The sequence below is a fragment of the Triturus cristatus genome, chromosome 10, assembly GCF_964204655.1.
Source record: "Triturus cristatus chromosome 10, aTriCri1.1, whole genome shotgun sequence".
Classification (NCBI taxonomy): Eukaryota; Metazoa; Chordata; class Amphibia; order Caudata; family Salamandridae; genus Triturus; species Triturus cristatus.
Window position 1 is genome coordinate 660,326,117 of NC_140593.1, and position 26,721 is coordinate 660,352,837.

The 26,721-nt window shown below is 38.5% G+C and overlaps 1 protein-coding gene across 1 annotated transcript; it reads right to left on the reverse strand.

The window, feature by feature from the left end:
- Positions 1–477: 477 nt before the first annotated feature.
- Positions 478–23,474, reverse strand: LOC146789871 (uncharacterized). Its single transcript, XM_085630148.1, has 18 exons — positions 23,353–23,474; positions 22,008–22,125; positions 20,661–20,780; positions 19,314–19,433; positions 17,969–18,086; positions 16,622–16,741; positions 15,274–15,394; positions 13,929–14,046; positions 12,582–12,701; positions 11,235–11,354; positions 9,889–10,007; positions 8,542–8,661; positions 7,197–7,316; positions 5,854–5,971; positions 4,506–4,626; positions 3,159–3,278; positions 1,816–1,933; positions 478–592 (listed from the first exon to the last, which is right to left on the reverse strand). Exons 2-6 carry the CDS (start codon positions 22,113–22,115, stop codon positions 16,728–16,730), a joined length of 480 nt encoding a protein of 159 aa, XP_085486274.1. The 5' UTR covers positions 22,116–22,125; positions 23,353–23,474; the 3' UTR covers positions 478–592; positions 1,816–1,933; positions 3,159–3,278; positions 4,506–4,626; positions 5,854–5,971; positions 7,197–7,316; positions 8,542–8,661; positions 9,889–10,007; positions 11,235–11,354; positions 12,582–12,701; positions 13,929–14,046; positions 15,274–15,394; positions 16,622–16,727.
- Positions 23,475–26,721: the final 3,247 nt, after the last annotated feature.

A 26,721-nucleotide genomic window follows, 5' to 3' on the forward strand; every position in this document is an offset into this window, starting at 1 on the left:
AAGCTTGCGGGACCGCTCCCGCCTAGCCTTCGAAGTCAGGGCCTGACAGTCGTTGCACGACTCCGCGTCGTGGTCGAGGCCTAAGCAGTAGAGGCACCGGCGGTGGTGATCGGTCACCGACATCAGTCGATGACAATCTTCGCAAGCCTTGAACCCAGGCATCCTACCGGCACCAGATGTCGACAGACAAGGATCAAAAATGATCAAAAAGATTTAGTCAAAAAAGACTAAAAGGGGTAGCTCTCCCGGATCTGCGCTTACTGGCGCGGAAAAAAGAAGAACTGACGTCAGCGCGCGAGGGCGGCGTCTAAGTACTCCGACGACGTCATCCCGGCGCACGACGCCGACGACGGACGCGGAGCCGCAGACGACGCCTAGCGACGCGCAAGGGGTATTGCTGACGAAAAATCTTCCGGATCCAGTCTGACGCCTGGGGATATTCTAAGGTGAGGAATCTAACTAACGTGTTTCTTTCACATATGGTAAAATGATGCAGTACGCTGGAAGACGTTTTTTTTTTTTCTTGCTTCGTCCCAGCAATGCAGAGAAATTCTGTTGTGCAACACTGCCCCTGCTGGTCATTCAGTATATTCTGCAGATGGAAAAGTCCACTGTGCATTTGCCATGATTAGGAAATGAATATTATTAAACTAATGCAAGACAGTCAAAAATGATTTATATAAAGCATTATTAGATCAGTAGTATGGGCTCTGTGATGGAGCGAAAAAATCAACGGCTCATAAGAAATTCAAATCTCATTCTGTGTTTTCACCCTAGAATACTTCCCTCAATCCCATGCCTCATCTGCTTCTACCATCTACACAACTTTAGCACCTATATTATGACTCAGAGCAAAATATCTCATTGCCAGTCTAGTGACCGTGTACCTGTGTCACTGAATTTGTTTTAGGTTATGGTACAGCAGAAGTAATTAAATCATATGTTAAGTCAAAAGAGCAGGTTTTATGCTGCAGTTAACAGGAATAATGCAAATTCTGAACAACTTATTTTAACTTCTTCATTTTCACAAAATCCAAGCAGGTAACCAAGAGTGAAGTCAAGAATATTCTGATCAAGCACACGTTCTTTGAAATTTTTAAGTCTCAAACAATGCCCTGATATCTTTCATTTTCCCATCCTATTATTCAGTTGCGTATCTCGTCTACCCTGCTAACCAATTGAATTCCAAGATAAAGATATCGTATTGCTAGGTAGGCCTTAAAATGGTTATATCAGAAGACCTCCTGTTGTAGCTTTAGAATGTCAGTGCACCACTGGACCAATTGTCCAGGGTGAAGATGACACAGTGGAGGATGAGATCAGTAATTATGCACTAGCTAATATCTGTAATTAGCCGTGCAAGGCAGATCGGAGGTGGAATGTTAAAGCACTTTCAACCATTCACTGCATTGGAGTCTTTATGAAAGGTAGTTGGAGGTACAAAAACCCAGAGTATCCTCGACGACAAACCAATTTCAGTATCAGATTCCCACATACAGAGTGCAGGGGAACAGGTTAAAGGAGCTTCCTTCAGAGAGAAGGTAAGACTATCACTCTAACGTAAAAGAAAACATTCTAACCTCAAAAGCAGTCTTTTTCTCGGATGGAATATTGCTAGTACCAGTATCTAAAGCAATCTTTTTTCAGCCTTGGAGGCAGTCAAAGTCAAGAGTACCACAATGTAATGGCTATTGCTTCCATCTCGACGGAAAGAATATTCGCGTGCAAGACCCCATTATAAGTTAGTGAGTATCTTCAGATGCTGTAAACTTTTTTTAGTCTAAAAAGAAATGATATAATGTGAGCTTAACTTACCGTGTAAAATGGTAAAATGATGCAGTACGCTGGAGGACGTTTTTTTTTCTTGCTTCCTCCCAGCAATGCAGAGAAATTCTGTTGTGCAACACTGCCCCTGCTGGTCATTCAGTATATTCTGCAGATGGAAAAGTCCACTGTTAGTGCATTTGCCATGATTAGGAAATGAATATTATTAAACTAATGCAATACAGCCAAAAATGATTTATATAAAGCATTATTAGATCAGTAGTATGGGCTCTGTGATGGAGCGAAAAAATCAACGGCTCATAAGAAATTCAAATCTCATTCTGTGTTTTCACCCTGGAATACTTCCCTCAATCCCATACCTCATCTGCTTCTACCATCTACACAACTTTAGCACCTATATTATGACTTAGAGCAAAATATCTCATTGCCAGTCTAGTGACAGTGTACCTGTGTCACTGAATTTGTTTTAGGTTATGGTACAGCAGAAGTAATTAAATCATATGTTAAGTTGAAAGAGCAGGTTTTATGCTGCAGTTAACAGGAATAATGCAAATTCTGAACAACTTATTTTAACGTCTTCATTTTCACAAAATCCAAGCAGGTAACCAAGAGTGAAGTCAAGAATATTCTGATCAAGCACACATTCTTTGAAATTTTTAAGTCTCAAACAATGCCCTGATATCTTTCATTTTCCCATCCTATTATTCAGTTGCGTATCTCGTCTACCCTGCTACCCAATTGAATTCCAAGATAAATATATCGTATTGCTAGGTAGGCCTTAAAATGGTTATATCAGAAGACCTCCTGCTGTAGCTTTAGAATGTCAGTGCACCACTGGACCAATTGTCCAGGGTGAAGATGACACAGAGGAGGATGAGATCAGTAATTATGCACTAGCTAATATCTGTAATTAGGCGTGCAAGGCAGGTCGGAGGTGGAATGCTAAAGCACTCTCAACCATTCACTGCATTGGAGTCTTTATGAAAGGTAGTTGGAGGTACAAAAAACCAGAGTATCCTAGACGACCAACCAATTTCAGTATCGGAGTCCCATATACAGAGTGCAGGGGAACAGGTTAAAGGAGCTTCCTTCAGTGAGAAGGTAAGACTATCACTAACGTAAAAGAAAACATTCTAACCTCAAAAGCAGTCTTTTCTTCGGATGGAATATTGCTAGTACCAGTATCTAAAGCATTCTTTTTTCAGCCTTGGAGGCAGTCAAAGTCAAGAGTACCACAATGTAATGGATATTGCTTCCATCTCGACGGAAAGAATATTCGCGTGCAAGACCCCATTATAAGTTAGTGAGTATCTTCAGATGCTGTAAACGTTTTTTAGTCTAAAAAGAAATGATATAATGTGAGCTTAACTTACCGTGTAAAATGGTAAAATGATGCAGTACGCTGGAGGACAGTTTTTTTTTTCTTGCTTCGTCCCAGCAATGCAGAGAAATTCTGTTGTGCAACACTGCCCCTGCTGGTCATTCAGTATATTCTGCAGATGGAAAAGTCCACTGTTAGTGCATTTGCCATGATTAGGAAATGAATATTATTAAACTAATGCAAGACAGTCAAAAATGATTTATATAAAGCATTATTAGATCAGTAGTATGGGCTCTGTGATGGAGCGAAAAAATCAACGGCTCATAAGAAATTCAAATCTCATTCTGTGTTTTCACCCTGGAATACTTCCCTCAATTCCATGCCTCATCTGCTTCTACCCTCTACACAACTTTAGCACCTATATTACGACGTAGAGCAAAATATCTCATTGCCAGTCTAGTGACCGTGTACCTGTGTCACTGAATTTGTTTTAGGTTATGGTACAGCAGAAGTAATTAAATCATATGTTAAGTCGAAAGAGCAGGTTTTTTGCTGCAGTTAACCGGAATAATGCAAATTCTGAACAACTTATTTTAACGTCTTCATTTTCACAAAATCCAAGCAGGTAACCAAGAGTGAAGTCAAGAATATTCTGATCAAGCACACGTTCTTTGAAATTTTTAAGTCTCAAACAATGCCCTGATATCTTTCATTTTCCCATCCTATTATTCAGTTGCGTATCTCGTCTACCCTGCTACCCAATTGAATTCCAAGATAAATATATCGTATTGCTAGGTAGGCCTTAAAATGGTTATATCAGAAGACATCCTGCTGTAGCTTTAGAATGTCAGTGCACCACTGGACCAATTGTCCAGGGTGAAGATGACACAGTGGAGGATGAGATCAGTAATTATGCACTAGCTAATATCTGTAATTAGCCGTGCAAGGCAGATCGGAGGTGGAATGCTAAAGCACTCTCAACCATTCACTGCATTGGAGTCTTTATGAAAGGTAGTTGGAGGTACAAAAACCCAGAGTATCCTCGACGACAAACCAATTTCAGTATCAGATTCCCACATACAGAGTGCAGGGGAACAGGTTAAAGGAGCTTCCTTCAGAGAGAAGGTAAGACTATCACTTTAACGTAAAAGAAAACATTCTAACCTCAAAAGCAGTCTTTTTCTCGGATGGAATATTGCTAGTACCAGTATCTAAAGCAATCTTTTTTCAGCCTTGGAGGCAGTCAAAGTCAAGAGTACCACAATGTAATGGCTATTGCTTCCATCTCGACGGAAATAATATTCGCGTGCAAGACCCCATTATAAGTTAGTGAGTATCTTCAGATGCTGTAAACTTTTTTTAGTCTAAAAAGAAATGATATAATGTGAGTTTGACTTACCGTGTAAAATGGTAAAATGATGCAGTACGCTGGAGGACGTTTTTTTTTTCTCTTGCTTCGTCCCAGCAATGCAGAGAAATTCTGTTGTGCAACACTGCCCCTGCTGGTCAGTCAGTATATTCTGCAGATGGAAAAGTCCACTGTTAGTGCATTTGCCATGATTAGGAAATGAATATTATTAAACTAATGCAAGACAGTCAAAAATGATTTATATAAAGCATTATTAGATCAGTAGTATGGGCTCTGTGATGGAGCGAAAAAATCAACGGCTCATAAGAAATTCAAATCTCATTCTGTGTTTTCACCCTAGAATACTTCCCTCAATCCCATGCCTCATCTGCTTCTACCATCTACACAACTTTAGCACCTATATTATGACTCAGAGCAAAATATCTCATTGCCAGTCTAGTGACCGTGTACCTGTGTCACTGAATTTGTTTTAGGTTATGGTACAGCAGAAGTAATTAAATCATATGTTAAGTCAAAAGAGCAGGTTTTATGCTGCAGTTAACAGGAATAATGCAAATTCTGAACAACTTATTTTAACTTCTTCATTTTCACAAAATCCAAGCAGGTAACCAAGAGTGAAGTCAAGAATATTCTGATCAAGCACACGTTCTTTGAAATTTTTAAGTCTCAAACAATGCCCTGATATCTTTCATTTTCCCATCCTATTATTCAGTTGCGTATCTCGTCTACCCTGCTAACCAATTGAATTCCAAGATAAAGATATCGTATTGCTAGGTAGGCCTTAAAATGGTTATATCAGAAGACCTCCTGTTGTAGCTTTAGAATGTCAGTGCACCACTGGACCAATTGTCCAGGGTGAAGATGACACAGTGGAGGATGAGATCAGTAATTATGCACTAGCTAATATCTGTAATTAGCCGTGCAAGGCAGATCGGAGGTGGAATGTTAAAGCACTTTCAACCATTCACTGCATTGGAGTCTTTATGAAAGGTAGTTGGAGGTACAAAAACCCAGAGTATCCTCGACGACAAACCAATTTCAGTATCAGATTCCCACATACAGAGTGCAGGGGAACAGGTTAAAGGAGCTTCCTTCAGAGAGAAGGTAAGACTATCACTCTAACGTAAAAGAAAACATTCTAACCTCAAAAGCAGTCTTTTTCTCGGATGGAATATTGCTAGTACCAGTATCTAAAGCAATCTTTTTTCAGCCTTGGAGGCAGTCAAAGTCAAGAGTACCACAATGTAATGGCTATTGCTTCCATCTCGACGGAAAGAATATTCGCGTGCAAGACCCCATTATAAGTTAGTGAGTATCTTCAGATGCTGTAAACTTTTTTTAGTCTAAAAAGAAATGATATAATGTGAGCTTAACTTACCGTGTAAAATGGTAAAATGATGCAGTACGCTGGAGGACGTTTTTTTTTCTTGCTTCCTCCCAGCAATGCAGAGAAATTCTGTTGTGCAACACTGCCCCTGCTGGTCATTCAGTATATTCTGCAGATGGAAAAGTCCACTGTTAGTGCATTTGCCATGATTAGGAAATGAATATTATTAAACTAATGCAATACAGCCAAAAATGATTTATATAAAGCATTATTAGATCAGTAGTATGGGCTCTGTGATGGAGCGAAAAAATCAACGGCTCATAAGAAATTCAAATCTCATTCTGTGTTTTCACCCTGGAATACTTCCCTCAATCCCATACCTCATCTGCTTCTACCATCTACACAACTTTAGCACCTATATTATGACTTAGAGCAAAATATCTCATTGCCAGTCTAGTGACAGTGTACCTGTGTCACTGAATTTGTTTTAGGTTATGGTACAGCAGAAGTAATTAAATCATATGTTAAGTTGAAAGAGCAGGTTTTATGCTGCAGTTAACAGGAATAATGCAAATTCTGAACAACTTATTTTAACGTCTTCATTTTCACAAAATCCAAGCAGGTAACCAAGAGTGAAGTCAAGAATATTCTGATCAAGCACACGTTCTTTGAAATTTTTAAGTCTCAAACAATGCCCTGATATCTTTCATTTTCCCATCCTATTATTCAGTTGCGTATCTCGTCTACCCTGCTACCCAATTGAATTCCAAGATAAATATATCGTATTGCTAGGTAGGCCTTAAAATGGTTATATCAGAAGACCTCCTGCTGTAGCTTTAGAATGTCAGTGCACCACTGGACCAATTGTCCAGGGTGAAGATGACACAGAGGAGGATGAGATCAGTAATTATGCACTAGCTAATATCTGTAATTAGGCGTGCAAGGCAGGTCGGAGGTGGAATGCTAAAGCACTCTCAACCATTCACTGCATTGGAGTCTTTATGAAAGGTAGTTGGAGGTACAAAAAACCAGAGTATCCTAGACGACAAACCAATTTCAGTATCAGAGTCCCATATACAGAGTGCAGGGGAACAGGTTAAAGGAGCTTCCTTCAGTGAGAAGGTAAGACTATCACTAACGTAAAAGAAAACATTCTAACCTCAAAAGCAGTCTTTTCTTCGCATGGAATATTGCTAGTACCAGTATCTAAAGCATTCTTTTTTCAGCCTTGGAGGCAGTCAAAGTCAAGAGTACCACAATGTAATGGATATTGCTTCCATCTCGACGGAAAGAATATTCGCGTGCAAGACCCCATTATAAGTTAGTGAGTATCTTCAGATGCTGTAAACGTTTTTTAGTCTAAAAAGAAATGATATAATGTGAGCTTAACTTACCGTGTAAAATGGTAAAATGATGCAGTACGCTGGAGGACAGTTTTTTTTTTCTTGCTTCGTCCCAGCAATGCAGAGAAATTCTGTTGTGCAACACTGCCCCTGCTGGTCATTCAGTATATTCTGCAGATGGAAAAGTCCACTGTTAGTGCATTTGCCATGATTAGGAAATGAATATTATTAAACTAATGCAATACAGTAAAAAATGATTTATATAAAGCATTATTAGATCAGTAGTATGGGCTCTGTGATGGAGCGAAAAAATCAACAGCTCATAAGAAATTCAAATCTCATTCTGTGTTTTCACCCTAGAATACTTCCCTCAATCCCATACCTCATCTGCTTCTACCATCTACACAACTTTAGCACCTATATTATGACTTAGAGCAAAATATCTCATTGCCAGTCTAGTGACCGTGTACCTGTGTCACTGAATTTGTTTTAGGTTATGGTACAGCAGAAGTAATTAAATCATATGTTAAGTCGAAAGAGCAGGTTTTATGCTGCAGTTAACAGGAATAATGCAAATTCTGAACAACTTATTTTAACGTCTTCATTTTCACAAAATCCAAGCAGGTAACCAAGAGTGAAGTCAAGAATATTCTGATCAAGCACACGTTCTTTGAAATTTTTAAGTCTCAAACAATGCCCTGATATCTTTCATTTTCCCATCCTATTATTCAGTTGCGTATCTCGTCTACCCTGCTACCCAATTGAATTCCAAGATAAATATATCGTATTGCTAGGTAGGCCTTAAAATGGTTATATCAGAAGACCTCCTGCTGTAGCTTTAGAATGTCAGTGCACCACTGGACCAATTGTCCAGGGTGAAGATGACACAGTGGAGGATGAGATCAGTAATTATGCACTAGCTAATATCTGTAATTAGCCGTGCAAGGCAGATCGGAGGTGGAATGCTAAAGCACTTTCAACCATTCACTGCATTGGAGTCTTTATGAAAGGTAGTTGGAGGTACAAAAAACCAGAGTATCCTAGACGACAAACCAATTTCAGTATCAGAGTCCCATATACAGAGTGCAGGGGAACAGGTTAAAGGAGCTTCCTTCAGTGAGAAGGTAAGACTATCACTAACGTAAAAGAAAACATTCTAACCTCAAAAGCAGTCTTTTCTTCGCATGGAATATTGCTAGTACCAGTATCTAAAGCATTCTTTTTTCAGCCTTGGAGGCAGTCAAAGTCAAGAGTACCACAATGTAATGGATATTGCTTCCATCTCGACGGAAAGAATATTCGCGTGCAAGACCCCATTATAAGTTAGTGAGTATCTTCAGATGCTGTAAACGTTTTTTAGTCTAAAAAGAAATGATATAATGTGAGCTTAACTTACCGTGTAAAATGGTAAAATGATGCAGTACGCTGGAGGACAGTTTTTTTTTTCTTGCTTCGTCCCAGCAATGCAGAGAAATTCTGTTGTGCAACACTGCCCCTGCTGGTCATTCAGTATATTCTGCAGATGGAAAAGTCCACTGTTAGTGCATTTGCCATGATTAGGAAATGAATATTATTAAACTAATGCAATACAGTAAAAAATGATTTATATAAAGCATTATTAGATCAGTAGTATGGGCTCTGTGATGGAGCGAAAAAATCAACAGCTCATAAGAAATTCAAATCTCATTCTGTGTTTTCACCCTAGAATACTTCCCTCAATCCCATACCTCATCTGCTTCTACCATCTACACAACTTTAGCACCTATATTATGACTTAGAGCAAAATATCTCATTGCCAGTCTAGTGACCGTGTACCTGTGTCACTGAATTTGTTTTAGGTTATGGTACAGCAGAAGTAATTAAATCATATGTTAAGTCGAAAGAGCAGGTTTTATGCTGCAGTTAACAGGAATAATGCAAATTCTGAACAACTTATTTTAACGTCTTCATTTTCACAAAATCCAAGCAGGTAACCAAGAGTGAAGTCAAGAATATTCTGATCAAGCACACGTTCTTTGAAATTTTTAAGTCTCAAACAATGCCCTGATATCTTTCATTTTCCCATCCTATTATTCAGTTGCGTATCTCGTCTACCCTGCTACCCAATTGAATTCCAAGATAAATATATCGTATTGCTAGGTAGGCCTTAAAATGGTTATATCAGAAGACCTCCTGCTGTAGCTTTAGAATGTCAGTGCACCACTGGACCAATTGTCCAGGGTGAAGATGACACAGAGGAGGATGAGATCAGTAATTATGCACTAGCTAATATCTGTAATTAGGCGTGCAAGGCAGGTCGGAGGTGGAATGCTAAAGCACTCTCAACCATTCACTGCATTGGAGTCTTTATGAAAGGTAGTTGGAGGTACAAAAAACCAGAGTATCCTAGACGACAAACCAATTTCAGTATCAGAGTCCCATATACAGAGTGCAGGGGAACAGGTTAAAGGAGCTTCCTTCAGTGAGAAGGTAAGACTATCACTCTAACGTAATAGAAAACATTCTAACCTCAAAAGCAGTCTTTTCTTCGGATGGAATATTGCTAGTACCAGTATCTAAAGCATTCTTTTTTCAGCCTTGGAGGCAGTCAAAGTCAAGAGTACCACAATGTAATGGATATTGCTTCCATCTCGACGGAAAGAATATTCGCGTGCAAGACCCCATTATAAGTTAGTGAGTATCTTCAGATGCTGTAAACGTTTTTTAGTCTAAAAAGAAATGATATAATGTGAGCTTAACTTACCGTGTAAAATGGTAAAATGATGCAGTACGCTGGAGGACAGTTTTTTTTTCTTGCTTCGTCCCAGCAATGCAGAGAAATTCTGTTGTGCAACACTGCCCCTGCTGGTCATTCAGTATATTCTGCAGATGGAAAAGTCCACTGTTAGTGCATTTGCCATGATTAGGAAATGAATATTATTAAACTAATGCAATACAGTAAAAAATGATTTATATAAAGCATTATTAGATCAGTAGTATGGGCTCTGTGATGGAGCGAAAAAATCAACAGCTCATAAGAAATTCAAATCTCATTCTGTGTTTTCACCCTAGAATACTTCCCTCAATCCCATACCTCATCTGCTTCTACCATCTACACAACTTTAGCACCTATATTATGACTTAGAGCAAAATATCTCATTGCCAGTCTAGTGACCGTGTACCTGTGTCACTGAATTTGTTTTAGGTTATGGTACAGCAGAAGTAATTAAATCATATGTTAAGTCGAAAGAGCAGGTTTTATGCTGCAGTTAACAGGAATAATGCAAATTCTGAACAACTTATTTTAACGTCTTCATTTTCACAAAATCCAAGCAGGTAACCAAGAGTGAAGTCAAGAATATTCTGATCAAGCACACGTTCTTTGAAATTTTTAAGTCTCAAACAATGCCCTGATATCTTTCATTTTCCCATCCTATTATTCAGTTGCGTATCTCGTCTACCCTGCTACCCAATTGAATTCCAAGATAAATATATCGTATTGCTAGGTAGGCCTTAAAATGGTTATATCAGAAGACATCCTGCTGTAGCTTTAGAATGTCAGTGCACCACTGGACCAATTGTCCAGGGTGAAGATGACACAGTGGAGGATGAGATCAGTAATTATGCACTAGCTAATATCTGTAATTAGCCGTGCAAGGCAGATCGGAGGTGGAATGCTAAAGCACTTTCAACCATTCACTGCATTGGAGTCTTTATGAAAGGTAGTTGGAGGTACAAAAACCCAGAGTATCCTCGACGACAAACCAATTTCAGTATCAGATTCCCACATACAGAGTGCAGGGGAACAGGTTAAAGGAGCTTCCTTCAGAGAGAAGGTAAGACTATCACTCTAACGTAAAAGAAAACATTCTAACCTCAAAAGCAGTCTTTTTCTCGGATGGAATATTGCTAGTACCAGTATCTAAAGCAATCTTTTTTCAGCCTTGGAGGCAGTCAAAGTCAAGAGTACCACAATGTAATGGCTATTGCTTCCATCTCGACGGAAAGAATATTCGCGTGCAAGACCCCATTATAAGTAAGTGAGTATCTTCAGATGCTGTAAACGTTTTTTAGTCTAAAAAGAAATGATATAATGTGAGCTTAACTTACCGTGTAAAATGGTAAAATGATGCAGTACGCTGGAGGACAGTTTTTTTTTTCTTGCTTCCTCCCAGCAATGCAGAGAAATTCTGTTGTGCAACACTGCCCCTGCTGGTCATTCAGTATATTCTGCAGATGGAAAAGTCCACTGTTAGTGCATTTGCCATGATTAGGAAATGAATATTATTAAACTAATGCAATACAGTAAAAAATGATTTATATAAAGCATTATTAGATCAGTAGTATGGGCTCTGTGATGGAGCGAAAAAATCAACAGCTCATAAGAAATTCAAATCTCATTCTGTGTTTTCACCCTAGAATACTTCCCTCAATCCCATACCTCATCTGCTTCTACCATCTACACAACTTTAGCACCTATGTTATGACTTAGAGCAAAATATCTCATTGCCAGTCTAGTGACAGTGTACCTGTGTCACTGAATTTGTTTTAGGTTATGGTACAGCAGAAGTAATTAAATCATATGTTAAGTCGAAAGAGCAGGTTTTATGCTGCAGTTAACAGGAATAATGCAAATTCTGAACAACTTATTTTAACGTCTTCATTTTCACAAAATCCAAGCAGGTAACCAAGAGTGAAGTCAAGAATATTCTGATCAAGCACACGTTCTTTGAAATTTTTAAGTCTCAAACAATGCCCTGATATCTTTCATTTTCCCATCCTATTATTCAGTTGCGTATCTCGTCTACCCTGCTACCCAATTGAATTCCAAGATAAATATATCGTATTGCTAGGTAGGCCTTAAAATGGTTATATCAGAAGACCTCCTGCTGTAGCTTTAGAATGTCAGTGCACCACTGGACCAATTGTCCAGGGTGAAGATGACACAGAGGAGGATGAGATCAGTAATTATGCACTAGCTAATATCTGTAATTAGGCGTGCAAGGCAGGTCGGAGGTGGAATGCTAAAGCACTCTCAACCATTCACTGCATTGGAGTCTTTATGAAAGGTAGTTGGAGGTACAAAAAACCAGAGTATCCTAGACGACAAACCAATTTCAGTATCAGAGTCCCATATACAGAGTGCAGGGGAACAGGTTAAAGGAGCTTCCTTCAGTGAGAAGGTAAGACTATCACTCTAACGTAATAGAAAACATTCTAACCTCAAAAGCAGTCTTTTCTTCGGATGGAATATTGCTAGTACCAGTATCTAAAGCATTCTTTTTTCAGCCTTGGAGGCAGTCAAAGTCAAGAGTACCACAATGTAATGGATATTGCTTCCATCTCGACGGAAAGAATATTCGCGTGCAAGACCCCATTATAAGTTAGTGAGTATCTTCAGATGCTGTAAACGTTTTTTAGTCTAAAAAGAAATGATATAATGTGAGCTTAACTTACCGTGTAAAATGGTAAAATGATGCAGTACGCTGGAGGGCAGTTTTTTTTTTCTTGCTTCGTCCCAGCAATGCAGAGAAATTCTGTTGTGCAACACTGCCCCTGCTGGTCATTCAGTATATTCTGCAGAAGGAAAAATGCACTGTTAGTGCATTTGCCATGATTAGGAAATGAATATTATTAAACTAATGCAATACAGCCAAAAATGATTTATATAAAGCATTATTAGATCAGTAGTATGGGCTCTGTGATGGAGCGAAAAAATCAACGGCTCATAAGAAATTCAAATCTCATTCTGTGTTTTCACCCTGGAATACTTCCCTCAATTCCATGCCTCATCTGCTTCTACCATCTACACAACTTTAGCACCTATATTACGACGTAGAGCAAAATATCTCATTGCCAGTCTAGTGACCGTGTACCTGTGTCACTGAATTTGTTTTAGGTTATGGTACAGCATAAGTAATTAAATCATATGTTAAGTCAAAAGAGCAGGTTTTATGCTGCAGTTAACAGGAATAATGCAAATTCTGAACAACTTATTTTAACTTCTTCATTTTCACAAAATCCAAGCAGATAACCAAGAGTGCAGTCAAGAATATTCTGATCAAGCACACGTTCTTTGAAATTTTTAAGTCTCAAACAATGCCCTGATATCTTTCATTTTCCCATCCTATTATTCAGTTGCGTATCTCGTCTACCCTGCTACCCAATTGAATTCCAAGATAAATATATCGTATTGCTAGGTAGGCCTTAAAATGGTTATATCAGAAGACATCCTGCTGTAGCTTTAGAATGTCAGTGCACCACTGGACCAATTGTCCAGGGTGAAGATGACACAGTGGAGGATGAGATCAGTAATTATGCACTAGCTAATATCTGTAATTAGCCGTGCAAGGCAGATCGGAGGTGGAATGCTAAAGCACTTTCAACCATTCACTGCATTGGAGTCTTTATGAAAGGTAGTTGGAGGTACAAAAACCCAGAGTATCCTCGACGACAAACCAATTTCAGTATCAGATTCCCACATACAGAGTGCAGGGGAACAGGTTAAAGGAGCTTCCTTCAGAGAGAAGGTAAGACTATCACTCTAACGTAAAATAAAACATTCTAACCTCAAAAGCAGTCTTTTTCTCGGATGGAATATTGCTAGTACCAGTATCTAAAGCAATCTTTTTTCAGCCTTGGAGGCAGTCAAAGTCAAGAGTACCACAATGTAATGGCTATTGCTTCCATCTCGACGGAAAGAATATTCGCGTGCAAGACCCCATTATAAGTTAGTGAGTATCTTCAGATGCTGTAAACTTTTTTTAGTCTAAAAAGAAATGATATAATGTGAGCTTAACTTACCGTGTAAAATGGTAAAATGATGCAGTACGCTGGAGGACGTTTTTTTTTCTTGCTTCCTCCCAGCAATGCAGAGAAATTCTGTTGTGCAACACTGCCCCTGCTGGTCATTCAGTATATTCTGCAGATGGAAAAGTCCACTGTTAGTGCATTTGCCATGATTAGGAAATGAATATTATTAAACTAATGCAATACAGTCAAAAATGATTTATGTAAAGCATTATTAGATCAGTAGTATGGGCTCTGTGATGGAGCGAAAAAATCAACAGCTCATAAGAAATTCAAATCTCATTCTGTGTTTTCACCCTAGAATACTTCCCTCAATCCCATACCTCATCTGCTTCTACCATCTACACAACTTTAGCACCTATATTATGACTTAGAGCAAAATATCTCATTGCCAGTCTAGTGACCGTGTACCTGTGTCACTGAATTTGTTTTAGGTTATGGTACAGCAGAAGTAATTAAATCATATGTTAAGTCGAAAGAGCAGGTTTTATGCTGCAGTTAACAGGAATAATGCAAATTCTGAACAACTTATTTTAACGTCTTCATTTTCACAAAATCCAAGCAGGTAACCAAGAGTGAAGTCAAGAATATTCTGATCAAGCACACGTTCTTTGAAATTTTTAAGTCTCAAACAATGCCCTGATATCTTTCATTTTCCCATCCTATTATTCAGTTGCGTATCTCGTCTACCCTGCTACCCAATTGAATTCCAAGATAAATATATCGTATTGCTAGGTAGGCCTTAAAATGGTTATATCAGAAGACATCCTGCTGTAGCTTTAGAATGTCAGTGCACCACTGGACCAATTGTCCAGGGTGAAGATGACACAGTGGAGGATGAGATCAGTAATTATGCACTAGCTAATATCTGTAATTAGCAGTGCAAGGCAGATCGGAGGTGGAATGCTAAAGCACTCTCAACCATTCACTGCATTGGAGTCTTTATGAAAGGTAGTTGGAGGTACAAAAACCCAGAGTATCCTCGACGACAAACCAATTTCTGTATCAGATTCCCACATACAGAGTGCAGGGGAACAGGTTAAAGGAGCTTCCTTCAGTGAGAAGGTAAGACTATCACTTTAACGTAAAAGAAAACATTCTAACCTCAAAAGCAGTCTTTTTCTCGGATGGAATATTGCTAGTACCAGTATCTAAAGCAATCTTTTTTCAGCCTTGGAGGCAGTCAAAGTCAAGAGTACCACAATGTAATGGCTATTGCTTCCATCTCGACGGAAATAATATTCGCGTGCAAGACCCCATTATAAGTTAGTGAGTATCTTCAGATGCTGTAAACTTTTTTTAGTCTAAAAAGAAATGATATAATCTGAGTTTGACTTACCGTGTAAAATGGTAAAATGATGCAGTACGCTGGAGGACGTTTTTTTTTTTTCTTGCTTCGTCCCAGCAATGCAGAGAAATTCTGTTGTGCAACACTGCCCCTGCTGGTCAGTCAGTATATTCTGCAGATGGAAAAGTCCACTGTTAGTGCATTTGCCATGATTAGGAAATGAATATTATTAAACTAATGCAAGACAGTCAAAAATGATTTATATAAAGCATTATTAGATCAGTAGTATGGGCTCTGTGATGGAGCGAAAAAATCAACAGCTCATAAGAAATTCAAATCTCATTCTGTGTTTTCACCCTAGAATACTTCCCTCAATCCCATACCTCATCTGCTTCTACCATCTACACAACTTTAGCACCTATGTTATGACTTAGAGCAAAATATCTCATTGCCAGTCTAGTGACAGTGTACCTGTGTCACTGAATTTGTTTTAGGTTATGGTACAGCAGAAGTAATTAAATCATATGTTAAGTCAAAAGAGCAGGTTTTATGCTGCAGTTAACAGGAATAATGCAAATTCTGAACAACTTATTTTAACGTCTTCATTTTCACAAAATCCAAGCAGGTAACCAAGAGTGAAGTCAAGAATATTCTGATCAAGCACACGTTCTTTGAAATTTTTAAGTCTCAAACAATGCCCTGATATCTTTCATTTTCCCATCCTATTATTCAGTTGCGTATCTCGTCTACCCTGCTACCCAATTGAATTCCAAGATAAATATATCGTATTGCTAGGTAGGCCTTAAAATGGTTATATCAGAAGACATCCTGCTGTAGCTTTAGAATGTCAGTGCACCACTGGACCAATTGTCCAGGGTGAAGATGACACAGTGGAGGATGAGATCAGTAATTATGCACTAGCTAATATCTGTAATTAGCAATGCAAGGCAGATCGGAGGTGGAATGCTAAAGCACTCTCAACCATTCACTGCATTGGAGTCTTTATGAAAGGTAGTTGGAGGTACAAAAACCCAGAGTATCCTCGACGACAAACCAATTTCTGTATCAGATTCCCACATACAGAGTGCAGGGGAACAGGTTAAAGGAGCTTCCTTCAGTGAGAAGGTAAGACTATCACTTTAACGTAAAAGAAAACATTCTAACCTCAAAAGCAGTCTTTTTCTCGGATGGAATATTGCTAGTACCAGTATCTAAAGCAATCTTTTTTCAGCCTTGGAGGCAGTCAAAGTCAAGAGTACCACAATGTAATGGCTATTGCTTCCATCTCGACGGAAATAATATTCGCGTGCAAGACCCCATTATAAGTTAGTGAGTATCTTCAGATGCTGTAAACGTTTTTTAGTCTAAAAAGAAATGATATAATGTGAGCTTAACTTACCGTGTAAAATGGTAAAATGATGCAGTACGCTGGAGGACAGTTTTTTTTTTCTTGCTTCGTCCCAGCAATGCAGAGAAATTCTGTTGTGCAACACTGCCCCTGCTGGTCATTCAGTATATTCTGCAGAAGGAAAAATGCACTGTTAGTGCATTTGCCATGATTAGGAAATGAATATTATTAAACTAATGCAATACAGCCAAAAATGATTTATATAAAGCATTATTAGATCAGTAGTATGGGCTCTGTGATGGAGCGAAAAAATCAACGGCTCATAAGAAATTCAAATCTCATTCTGTGTTTTCACCCTGGAATACTTCCCTCAATTCCATGCCTCATCTGCTTCTACCATCTACACAACTTTAGCACCTATATTACGACGTAGAGCAAAATATCTCATTGCCAGTCTAGTGACCGTGTACCTGTGTCACTGAATTTGTTTTAGGTTATGGTACAGCATAAGTAATTAAATCATATGTTAAGTCAAAAGAGCAGGTTTTATGCTGCAGTTAACAGGAATAATGCAAATTCTGAACAACTTATTTTAACTTCTTCATTTTCACAAAATCCAAGCAGATAACCAAGAGTGCAGTCAAGAATATTCTGATCAAGCACACGTTCTTTGAAATTTTTAAGTCTCAAACAATGCCCTGATATCTTTCATTTTCCCATCCTATTATTCAGTTGCGTATCTCGTCTACCCTGCTACCCAATTGAATTCCAAGATAAATATATCGTATTGCTAGGTAGGCCTTAAAATGGTTATATCAGAAGACATCCTGCTGTAGCTTTAGAATGTCAGTGCACCACTGGACCAATTGTCCAGGGTGAAGATGACACAGTGGAGGATGAGATCAGTAATTATGCACTAGCTAATATCTGTAATTAGCCGTGCAAGGCAGATCGGAGGTGGAATGCTAAAGCACTTTCAACCATTCACTGCATTGGAGTCTTTATGAAAGGTAGTTGGAGGTACAAAAACCCAGAGTATCCTCGACGACAAACCAATTTCAGTATCAGATTCCCACATACAGAGTGCAGGGGAACAGGTTAAAGGAGCTTCCTTCAGAGAGAAGGTAAGACTATCACTCTAACGTAAAATAAAACATTCTAACCTCAAAAGCAGTCTTTTTCTCGGATGGAATATTGCTAGTACCAGTATCTAAAGCAATCTTTTTTCAGCCTTGGAGGCAGTCAAAGTCAAGAGTACCACAATGTAATGGCTATTGCTTCCATCTCGACGGAAAGAATATTCGCGTGCAAGACCCCATTATAAGTTAGTGAGTATCTTCAGATGCTGTAAACTTTTTTTAGTCTAAAAAGAAATGATATAATGTGAGCTTAACTTACCGTGTAAAATGGTAAAATGATGCAGTACGCTGGAGGACGTTTTTTTTTCTTGCTTCCTCCCAGCAATGCAGAGAAATTCTGTTGTGCAACACTGCCCCTGCTGGTCATTCAGTATATTCTGCAGATGGAAAAGTCCACTGTTAGTGCATTTGCCATGATTAGGAAATGAATATTATTAAACTAATGCAATACAGTCAAAAATGATTTATGTAAAGCATTATTAGATCAGTAGTATGGGCTCTGTGATGGAGCGAAAAAATCAACAGCTCATAAGAAATTCAAATCTCATTCTGTGTTTTCACCCTAGAATACTTCCCTCAATCCCATACCTCATCTGCTTCTACCATCTACACAACTTTAGCACCTATATTATGACTTAGAGCAAAATATCTCATTGCCAGTCTAGTGACCGTGTACCTGTGTCACTGAATTTGTTTTAGGTTATGGTACAGCAGAAGTAATTAAATCATATGTTAAGTTGAAAGAGCAGGTTTTATGCTGCAGTTAACAGGAATAATGCAAATTCTGAACAACTTATTTTAACGTCTTCATTTTCACAAAATCCAAGCAGGTAACCAAGAGTGAAGTCAAGAATATTCTGATCAAGCACACGTTCTTTGAAATTTTTAAGTCTCAAACAATGCCCTGATATCTTTCATTTTCCCATCCTATTATTCAGTTGCGTATCTCGTCTACCCTGCTACCCAATTGAATTCCAAGATAAATATATCGTATTGCTAGGTAGGCCTTAAAATGGTTATATCAGAAGACCTCCTGCTGTAGCTTTAGAATGTCAGTGCACCACTGGACCAATTGTCCAGGGTGAAGATGACACAGAGGAGGATGAGATCAGTAATTATGCACTAGCTAATATCTGTAATTAGGCGTGCAAGGCAGGTCGGAGGTGGAATGCTAAAGCACTCTCAACCATTCACTGCATTGGAGTCTTTATGAAAGGTAGTTGGAGGTACAAAAAACCAGAGTATCCTAGACGACAAACCAATTTCAGTATCAGAGTCCCATATACAGAGTGCAGGGGAACAGGTTAAAGGAGCTTCCTTCAGTGAGAAGGTAAGACTATCACTCTAACGTAAAAGAAAACATTCTAACCTCAAAAGCAGTCTTTTCTTCGGATGGAATATTGCTAGTACCAGTATCTAAAGCATTCTTTTTTCAGCCTTGGAGGCAGTCAAAGTCAAGAGTACCACAATGTAATGGATATTGCTTCCATCTCGACGGAAAGAATATTCGCGTGCAAGACCCCATTATAAGTTAGTGAGTATCTTCAGATGCTGTAAACGTTTTTTAGTCTAAAAAGAAATGATATAATGTGAGCTTAACTTACCGTGTAAAATGGTAAAATGATGCAGTACGCTGGAGGACAGTTTTTTTTTTCTTGCTTCGTCCCAGCAATGCAGAGAAATTCTGTTGTGCAACACTGCCCCTGCTGGTCATTCAGTATATTCTGCAGATGGAAAAGTCCACTGTTAGTGCATTTGCCATGATTAGGAAATGAATATTATTAAACTAATGCAATACAGTCAAAAATGATTTATATAAAGCATTATTAGATCAGTAGTATGGGCTCTGTGATGGAGCGAAAAAATCAACAGCTCATAAGAAATTCAAATCTCATTCTGTGTTTTCACCCTAGAATACTTCCCTCAATCCCATACCTCATCTGCTTCTACCATCTACACAACTTTAGCACCTATGTTATGACTTAGAGCAAAATATCTCATTGCCAGTCTAGTGACAGTGTACCTGTGTCACTGAATTTGTTTTAGGTTATGGTACAGCAGAAGTAATTAAATCATATGTTAAGTCAAAAGAGCAGGTTTTATGCTGCAGTTAACAGGAATAATGCAAATTCTGAACAACTTATTTTAACGTCTTCATTTTCACAAAATCCAAGCAGGTAACCAAGAGTGAAGTCAAGAATATTCTGATCAAGCACACGTTCTTTGAAATTTTTAAGTCTCAAACAATGCCCTGATATCTTTCATTTTCCCATCCTATTATTCAGTTGCGTATCTCGTCTACCCTGCTACCCAATTGAATTCCAAGATAAATATATCGTATTGCTAGGTAGGCCTTAAAATGGTTATATCAGAAGACATCCTGCTGTAGCTTTAGAATGTCAGTGCACCACTGGACCAATTGTCCAGGGTGAAGATGACACAGTGGAGGATGAGATCAGTAATTATGCACTAGCTAATATCTGTAATTAGCAATGCAAGGCAGATCGGAGGTGGAATGCTAAAGCACTCTCAACCATTCACTGCATTGGAGTCTTTATGAAAGGTAGTTGGAGGTACAAAAACCCAGAGTATCCTCGACGACAAACCAATTTCTGTATCAGATTCCCACATACAGAGTGCAGGGGAACAGGTTAAAGGAGCTTCCTTCAGTGAGAAGGTAAGACTATCACTTTAACGTAAAAGAAAACATTCTAACCTCAAAAGCAGTCTTTTTCTCGGATGGAATATTGCTAGTACCAGTATCTAAAGCAATCTTTTTTCAGCCTTGGAGGCAGTCAAAGTCAAGAGTACCACAATGTAATGGCTATTGCTTCCATCTCGACGGAAATAATATTCGCGTGCAAGACCCCATTATAAGTTAGTGAGTATCTTCAGATGCTGTAAACGTTTTTTAGTCTAAAAAGAAATGATATAATGTGAGCTTAACTTACCGTGTAAAATGGTAAAATGATGCAGTACGCTGGAGGACAGTTTTTTTTTTCTTGCTTCGTCCCAGCAATGCAGAGAAATTCTGTTGTGCAACACTGCCCCTGCTGGTCATTCAGTATATTCTGCAGAAGGAAAAATGCACTGTTAGTGCATTTGCCATGATTAGGAAATGAATATTATTAAACTAATGCAATACAGCCAAAAATGATTTATATAAAGCATTATTAGATCAGTAGTATGGGCTCTGCGATGGAGCGAAAAAATCAACGGCTCATAAGAAATTCAAATCTCATTCTGTGTTTTCACCCTGGAATACTTCCCTCAATTCCATGCCTCATCTGCTTCTACCATCTACACAACTTTAGCACCTATATTACGACGTAGAGCAAAATATCTCATTGCCAGTCTAGTGACCGTGTACCTGTGTCACTGAATTTGTTTTAGGTTATGGTACAGCATAAGTAATTAAATCATATGTTAAGTCAAAAGAGCAGGTTTTATGCTGCAGTTAACAGGAATAATGCAAATTCTGAACAACTTATTTTAACTTCTTCATTTTCACAAAATCCAAGCAGATAACCAAGAGTGCAGTCAAGAATATTCTGATCAAGCACACGTTCTTTGAAATTTTTAAGTCTCAAACAATGCCCTGATATCTTTCATTTTCCCATCCTATTATTCAGTTGCGTATCTCGTCTACCCTGCTACCCAATTGAATTCCAAGATAAATATATCGTATTGCTAGGTAGGCCTTAAAATGGTTATATCAGAAGACATCCTGCTGTAGCTTTAGAATGTCAGTGCACCACTGGACCAATTGTCCAGGGTGAAGATGACACAGTGGAGGATGAGATCAGTAATTATGCACTAGCTAATATCTGTAATTAGCCGTGCAAGGCAGATCGGAGGTGGAATGCTAAAGCACTTTCAACCATTCACTGCATTGGAGTCTTTATGAAAGGTAGTTGGAGGTACAAAAACCCAGAGTATCCTCGACGACAAACCAATTTCAGTATCAGATTCCCACATACAGAGTGCAGGGGAACAGGTTAAAGGAGCTTCCTTCAGAGAGAAGGTAAGACTATCACTCTAACGTAAAATAAAACATTCTAACCTCAAAAGCAGTCTTTTTCTCGGATGGAATATTGCTAGTACCAGTATCTAAAGCAATCTTTTTTCAGCCTTGGAGGCAGTCAAAGTCAAGAGTACCACAATGTAATGGCTATTGCTTCCATCTCGACGGAAAGAATATTCGCGTGCAAGACCCCATTATAAGTTAGTGAGTATCTTCAGATGCTGTAAACTTTTTTTAGTCTAAAAAGAAATGATATAATGTGAGCTTAACTTACCGTGTAAAATGGTAAAATGATGCAGTACGCTGGAGGACGTTTTTTTTTCTTGCTTCCTCCCAGCAATGCAGAGAAATTCTGTTGTGCAACACTGCCCCTGCTGGTCATTCAGTATATTCTGCAGATGGAAAAGTCCACTGTTAGTGCATTTGCCATGATTAGGAAATGAATATTATTAAACTAATGCAATACAGTCAAAAATGATTTATGTAAAGCATTATTAGATCAGTAGTATGGGCTCTGTGATGGAGCGAAAAAATCAACAGCTCATAAGAAATTCAAATCTCATTCTGTGTTTTCACCCTAGAATACTTCCCTCAATCCCATACCTCATCTGCTTCTACCATCTACACAACTTTAGCACCTATATTATGACTTAGAGCAAAATATCTCATTGCCAGTCTAGTGACCGTGTACCTGTGTCACTGAATTTGTTTTAGGTTATGGTACAGCAGAAGTAATTAAATCATATGTTAAGTTGAAAGAGCAGGTTTTATGCTGCAGTTAACAGGAATAATGCAAATTCTGAACAACTTATTTTAACGTCTTCATTTTCACAAAATCCAAGCAGGTAACCAAGAGTGAAGTCAAGAATATTCTGATCAAGCACACGTTCTTTGAAATTTTTAAGTCTCAAACAATGCCCTGATATCTTTCATTTTCCCATCCTATTATTCAGTTGCGTATCTCGTCTACCCTGCTACCCAATTGAATTCCAAGATAAATATATCGTATTGCTAGGTAGGCCTTAAAATGGTTATATCAGAAGACATCCTGCTGTAGCTTTAGAATGTCAGTGCACCACTGGACCAATTGTCCAGGGTGAAGATGACACAGTGGAGGATGAGATCAGTAATTATGCACTAGCTAATATCTGTAATTAGCAGTGCAAGGCAGATCGGAGGTGGAATGCTAAAGCACTCTCAACCATTCACTGCATTGGAGTCTTTATGAAAGGTAGTTGGAGGTACAAAAACCCAGAGTATCCTCGACGACAAACCAATTTCTGTATCAGATTCCCACATACAGAGTGCAGGGGAACAGGTTAAAGGAGCTTCCTTCAGTGAGAAGGTAAGACTATCACTTTAACGTAAAAGAAAACATTCTAACCTCAAAAGCAGTCTTTTTCTCGGATGGAATATTGCTAGTACCAGTATCTAAAGCAATCTTTTTTCAGCCTTGGAGGCAGTCAAAGTCAAGAGTACCACAATGTAATGGCTATTGCTTCCATCTCGACGGAAATAATATTCGCGTGCAAGACCCCATTATAAGTTAGTGAGTATCTTCAGATGCTGTAAACTTTTTTTAGTCTAAAAAGAAATGATATAATCTGAGTTTGACTTACCGTGTAAAATGGTAAAATGATGCAGTACGCTGGAGGACGTTTTTTTTTTTTCTTGCTTCGTCCCAGCAATGCAGAGAAATTCTGTTGTGCAACACTGCCCCTGCTGGTCATTCAGTATATTCTGCAGATGGAAAAGTCCACTGTTAGTGCATTTGCCATGATTAGGAAATGAATATTATTAAACTAATGCAATACAGTCAAAAATGATTTATATAAAGCATTATTAGATCAGTAGTATGGGCTCTGTGATGGAGCGAAAAAATCAACGGCTCATAAGAAATTCAAATCTCATTCTGTGTTTCACCCTGGAATACTTCCCTCAATTCCATGCCTCATCTGCTTCTACCATCTACACAACTTTAGCACCTATATTATGACTTAGAGCAAAATATCTCATTGCCAGTCTAGTGACAGTGTACCTGTGTCACTGAATGTGTTTTAGGTTATGGTACAGCAGAAGTAATTAAATCATATGTTAAGTCGAAAGAGCAGGTTTTATGCTGCAGTTAACAGGAATAATGCAAATTCTGAACAACTTATTTTAACGTCTTCATTTTCACAAAATCCAAGCAGGTAACCAAGAGTTAAGTCAAGAATATTCTGATCAAGCACACGTTCTTTGAAATTTTTAAGTCTCAAACAATGCCCTGATATCTTTCATTTTCCCATCCTATTATTCAGTTGCGTATCTCGTCTACCCTGCTACCCAATTGAATTCCAAGATAAATATATCGTATTGCTAGGTAGGCCTTAAAATGGTTATATCAGAAGACCTCCTGCTGTAGCTTTAGAATGTCAGTGCACCACTGGACCAATTGTCCAGGGTGAAGATGACACAGAGGAGGATGAGATCAGTAATTATGCACTAGCTAATATCTGTAATTTGGCGTGCAAGGCAGGTCGGAGGTGGAATGCTAAAGCACTCTCAACCATTCACTGCATTGGAGTCTTTATGAAAGGTAGTTGGAGGTACAAAAACCCAGAGTATCCTCGACGACAAACCAATTTCAGTATCAGATTCCCATATACAGAGTGCAGGGGAACAGGTTAAAGGAGCTTCCTTCAGTGAGAAGGTAAGACTATCACTTTAACTTAAAAGAAAACATTCTAACCTCAAAAGCAGTCTTTTTCTCGGATGGAATATTGCTAGTACCAGTATCTAAAGCAATCTTTTTTCAGCCTTGGAGGCAGTCAAAGTCAAGAGTACCACAATGTAATGGCTATTGCTTCCATCTCGACGGAAAGAATATTCGCGTGCAAGACCCCATTATAAGTTAGTGAGTATCTTCAGATGCTTTAAACTTTTTTTAGTCTAAAAAGAAATGATATAATGTGAGTTTGACTTACCGTGTAAAATGGTAAAATGATGCAGTACGCTGGAGGACGTTTTTTTTTTTTTTCTTGCTTCGTCCCAGCAATGCAGAGAAATTCTGTTGTGCAACACTGCCCCTGCTGGTCATTCAGTATATTCTGCAGATGGAAAAGTCCACTGTTAGTGCATTTGCCATGATTAGGAAATGAATATTATTAAACTAATGCAAGACAGTCAAAAATGATTTATATAAAGCATTATTAGATCAGTAGTATGGGCTCTGTGATGGAGCGAAAAAATCAACGGCTCATAAGAAATTCAAATCTCATTCTGTGTTTTCACCCTAGAATACTTCCCTCAATCCCATGCCTCATCTGCTTCTACCATCTACACAACTTTAGCACCTATATTATGACTCAGAGCAAAATATCTCATTGCCAGTCTAGTGACCGTGTACCTGTGTCACTGAATTTGTTTTAGGTTATGGTACAGCAGAAGTAATTAAATCATATGTTAAGTCAAAAGAGCAGGTTTTATGCTGCAGTTAACAGGAATAATGCAAATTCTGAACAACTTATTTTAACGTATTCATTTTCACAAAATCCAAGCAGGTAACCAACAGTGCAGTCAAGAATATTCTGATCAAGCACACGTTCTTTGAAATTTTTAAGTCTCAAACAATGCCCTGATATCTTTCATTTTCCCATCCTATTATTCAGTTTCGCATCTCGTCTACCCTGCTACCCAATTGAATTCCAAGATAAATATATCGTATTGCTAGGTAGGCCTTAAAATGGTTATATCAGAAGACCTCCTGCTGTAGCTTTAGAATGTCAGTGCACCACTGGACCAATTGTCCAGGGTGAAGATGACACAGAGGAGGATGAGATCAGTAATTATGCACTAGCTAATATCTGTAATTAGGCGTGCAAGGCAGGTCGGAGGTGGAATGCTAAAGCACTCTCAACCATTCACTGCATTGGAGTCTTTATGAAAGGTAGTTGGAGGTACAAAAACCCCAGAGTATGCTCGACGACAAACCAATTTCAGTATCAGATTCCCACATACAGAGTGCAGGGGAACAGGTTAGACTATCACTCTAACGTAAAAGAAAACATTCTAACCTCAAAAGCAGTCTTTTTCTCGGATGGAATATTGCTAGTACCAGTATCTAAAGCAATCTTTTTTCAGCCTTGGAGGCAGTCAAAGTCAAGAGTACCACAATGTAATGGCTATTGCTTCCATCTCGACGGAAAGAATATTCGCGTGCAAGACCCCATTATAAGTTAGTGAGTATCTTCAGATGCTGTAAACTTTTTTTAGTCTAAAAAGAAATGATATAATGTGAGTTTGACTTACCGTGTAAAATGGTAAAATGATGCAGTACGCTGAAGGACGTTTTTTATTTTTCTTGCTTCGTCCCAGCAGTGCAGAGAAATTCTGTTGTGCAACACTGCCCCTGCTGGTCATTCAGTATATTCTGCAGATGGAAAAGTCCACTGTTAGTGCATTTGCCATGATTAGGAAATGATTATTATTAAACTAATGCAAGACAGTCAAAAATGATTTATATAAAGCATTATTAGATCAGTAGTATGGGCTCTGTGATGGAGCGAAAAAATCAACGGCTCATAAGAAATTCAAATCTCATTCTGTGTTTTCACCCTGGAATACTTCCCTCAATTCCATGCCTCATCTGCTTCTACCCTCTACACAACTTTAGCACCTATATTACGACGTAGAGCAAAATATCTCATTGCCAGTCTAGTGACCGTGTACCTGTGTCACTGAATTTGTTTTAGGTTATGGTACAGCAGAAGTAATTAAATCATATGTTAAGTCGAAAGAGCAGGTTTTTTGCTGCAGTTAACCGGAATAATGCAAATTCTGAACAACTTATTTTAACGTCTTCATTTTCACAAAATCCAAGCAGGTAACCAAGAGTGCAGTCAAGAATATTCTGATCAAGCACACGTTCTTTGAAATTTTTAAGTCTCAAACAATGCCCTGATATCTTTCATTTTCCCATCCTATTATTCAGTTGCGTATCTCGTCTA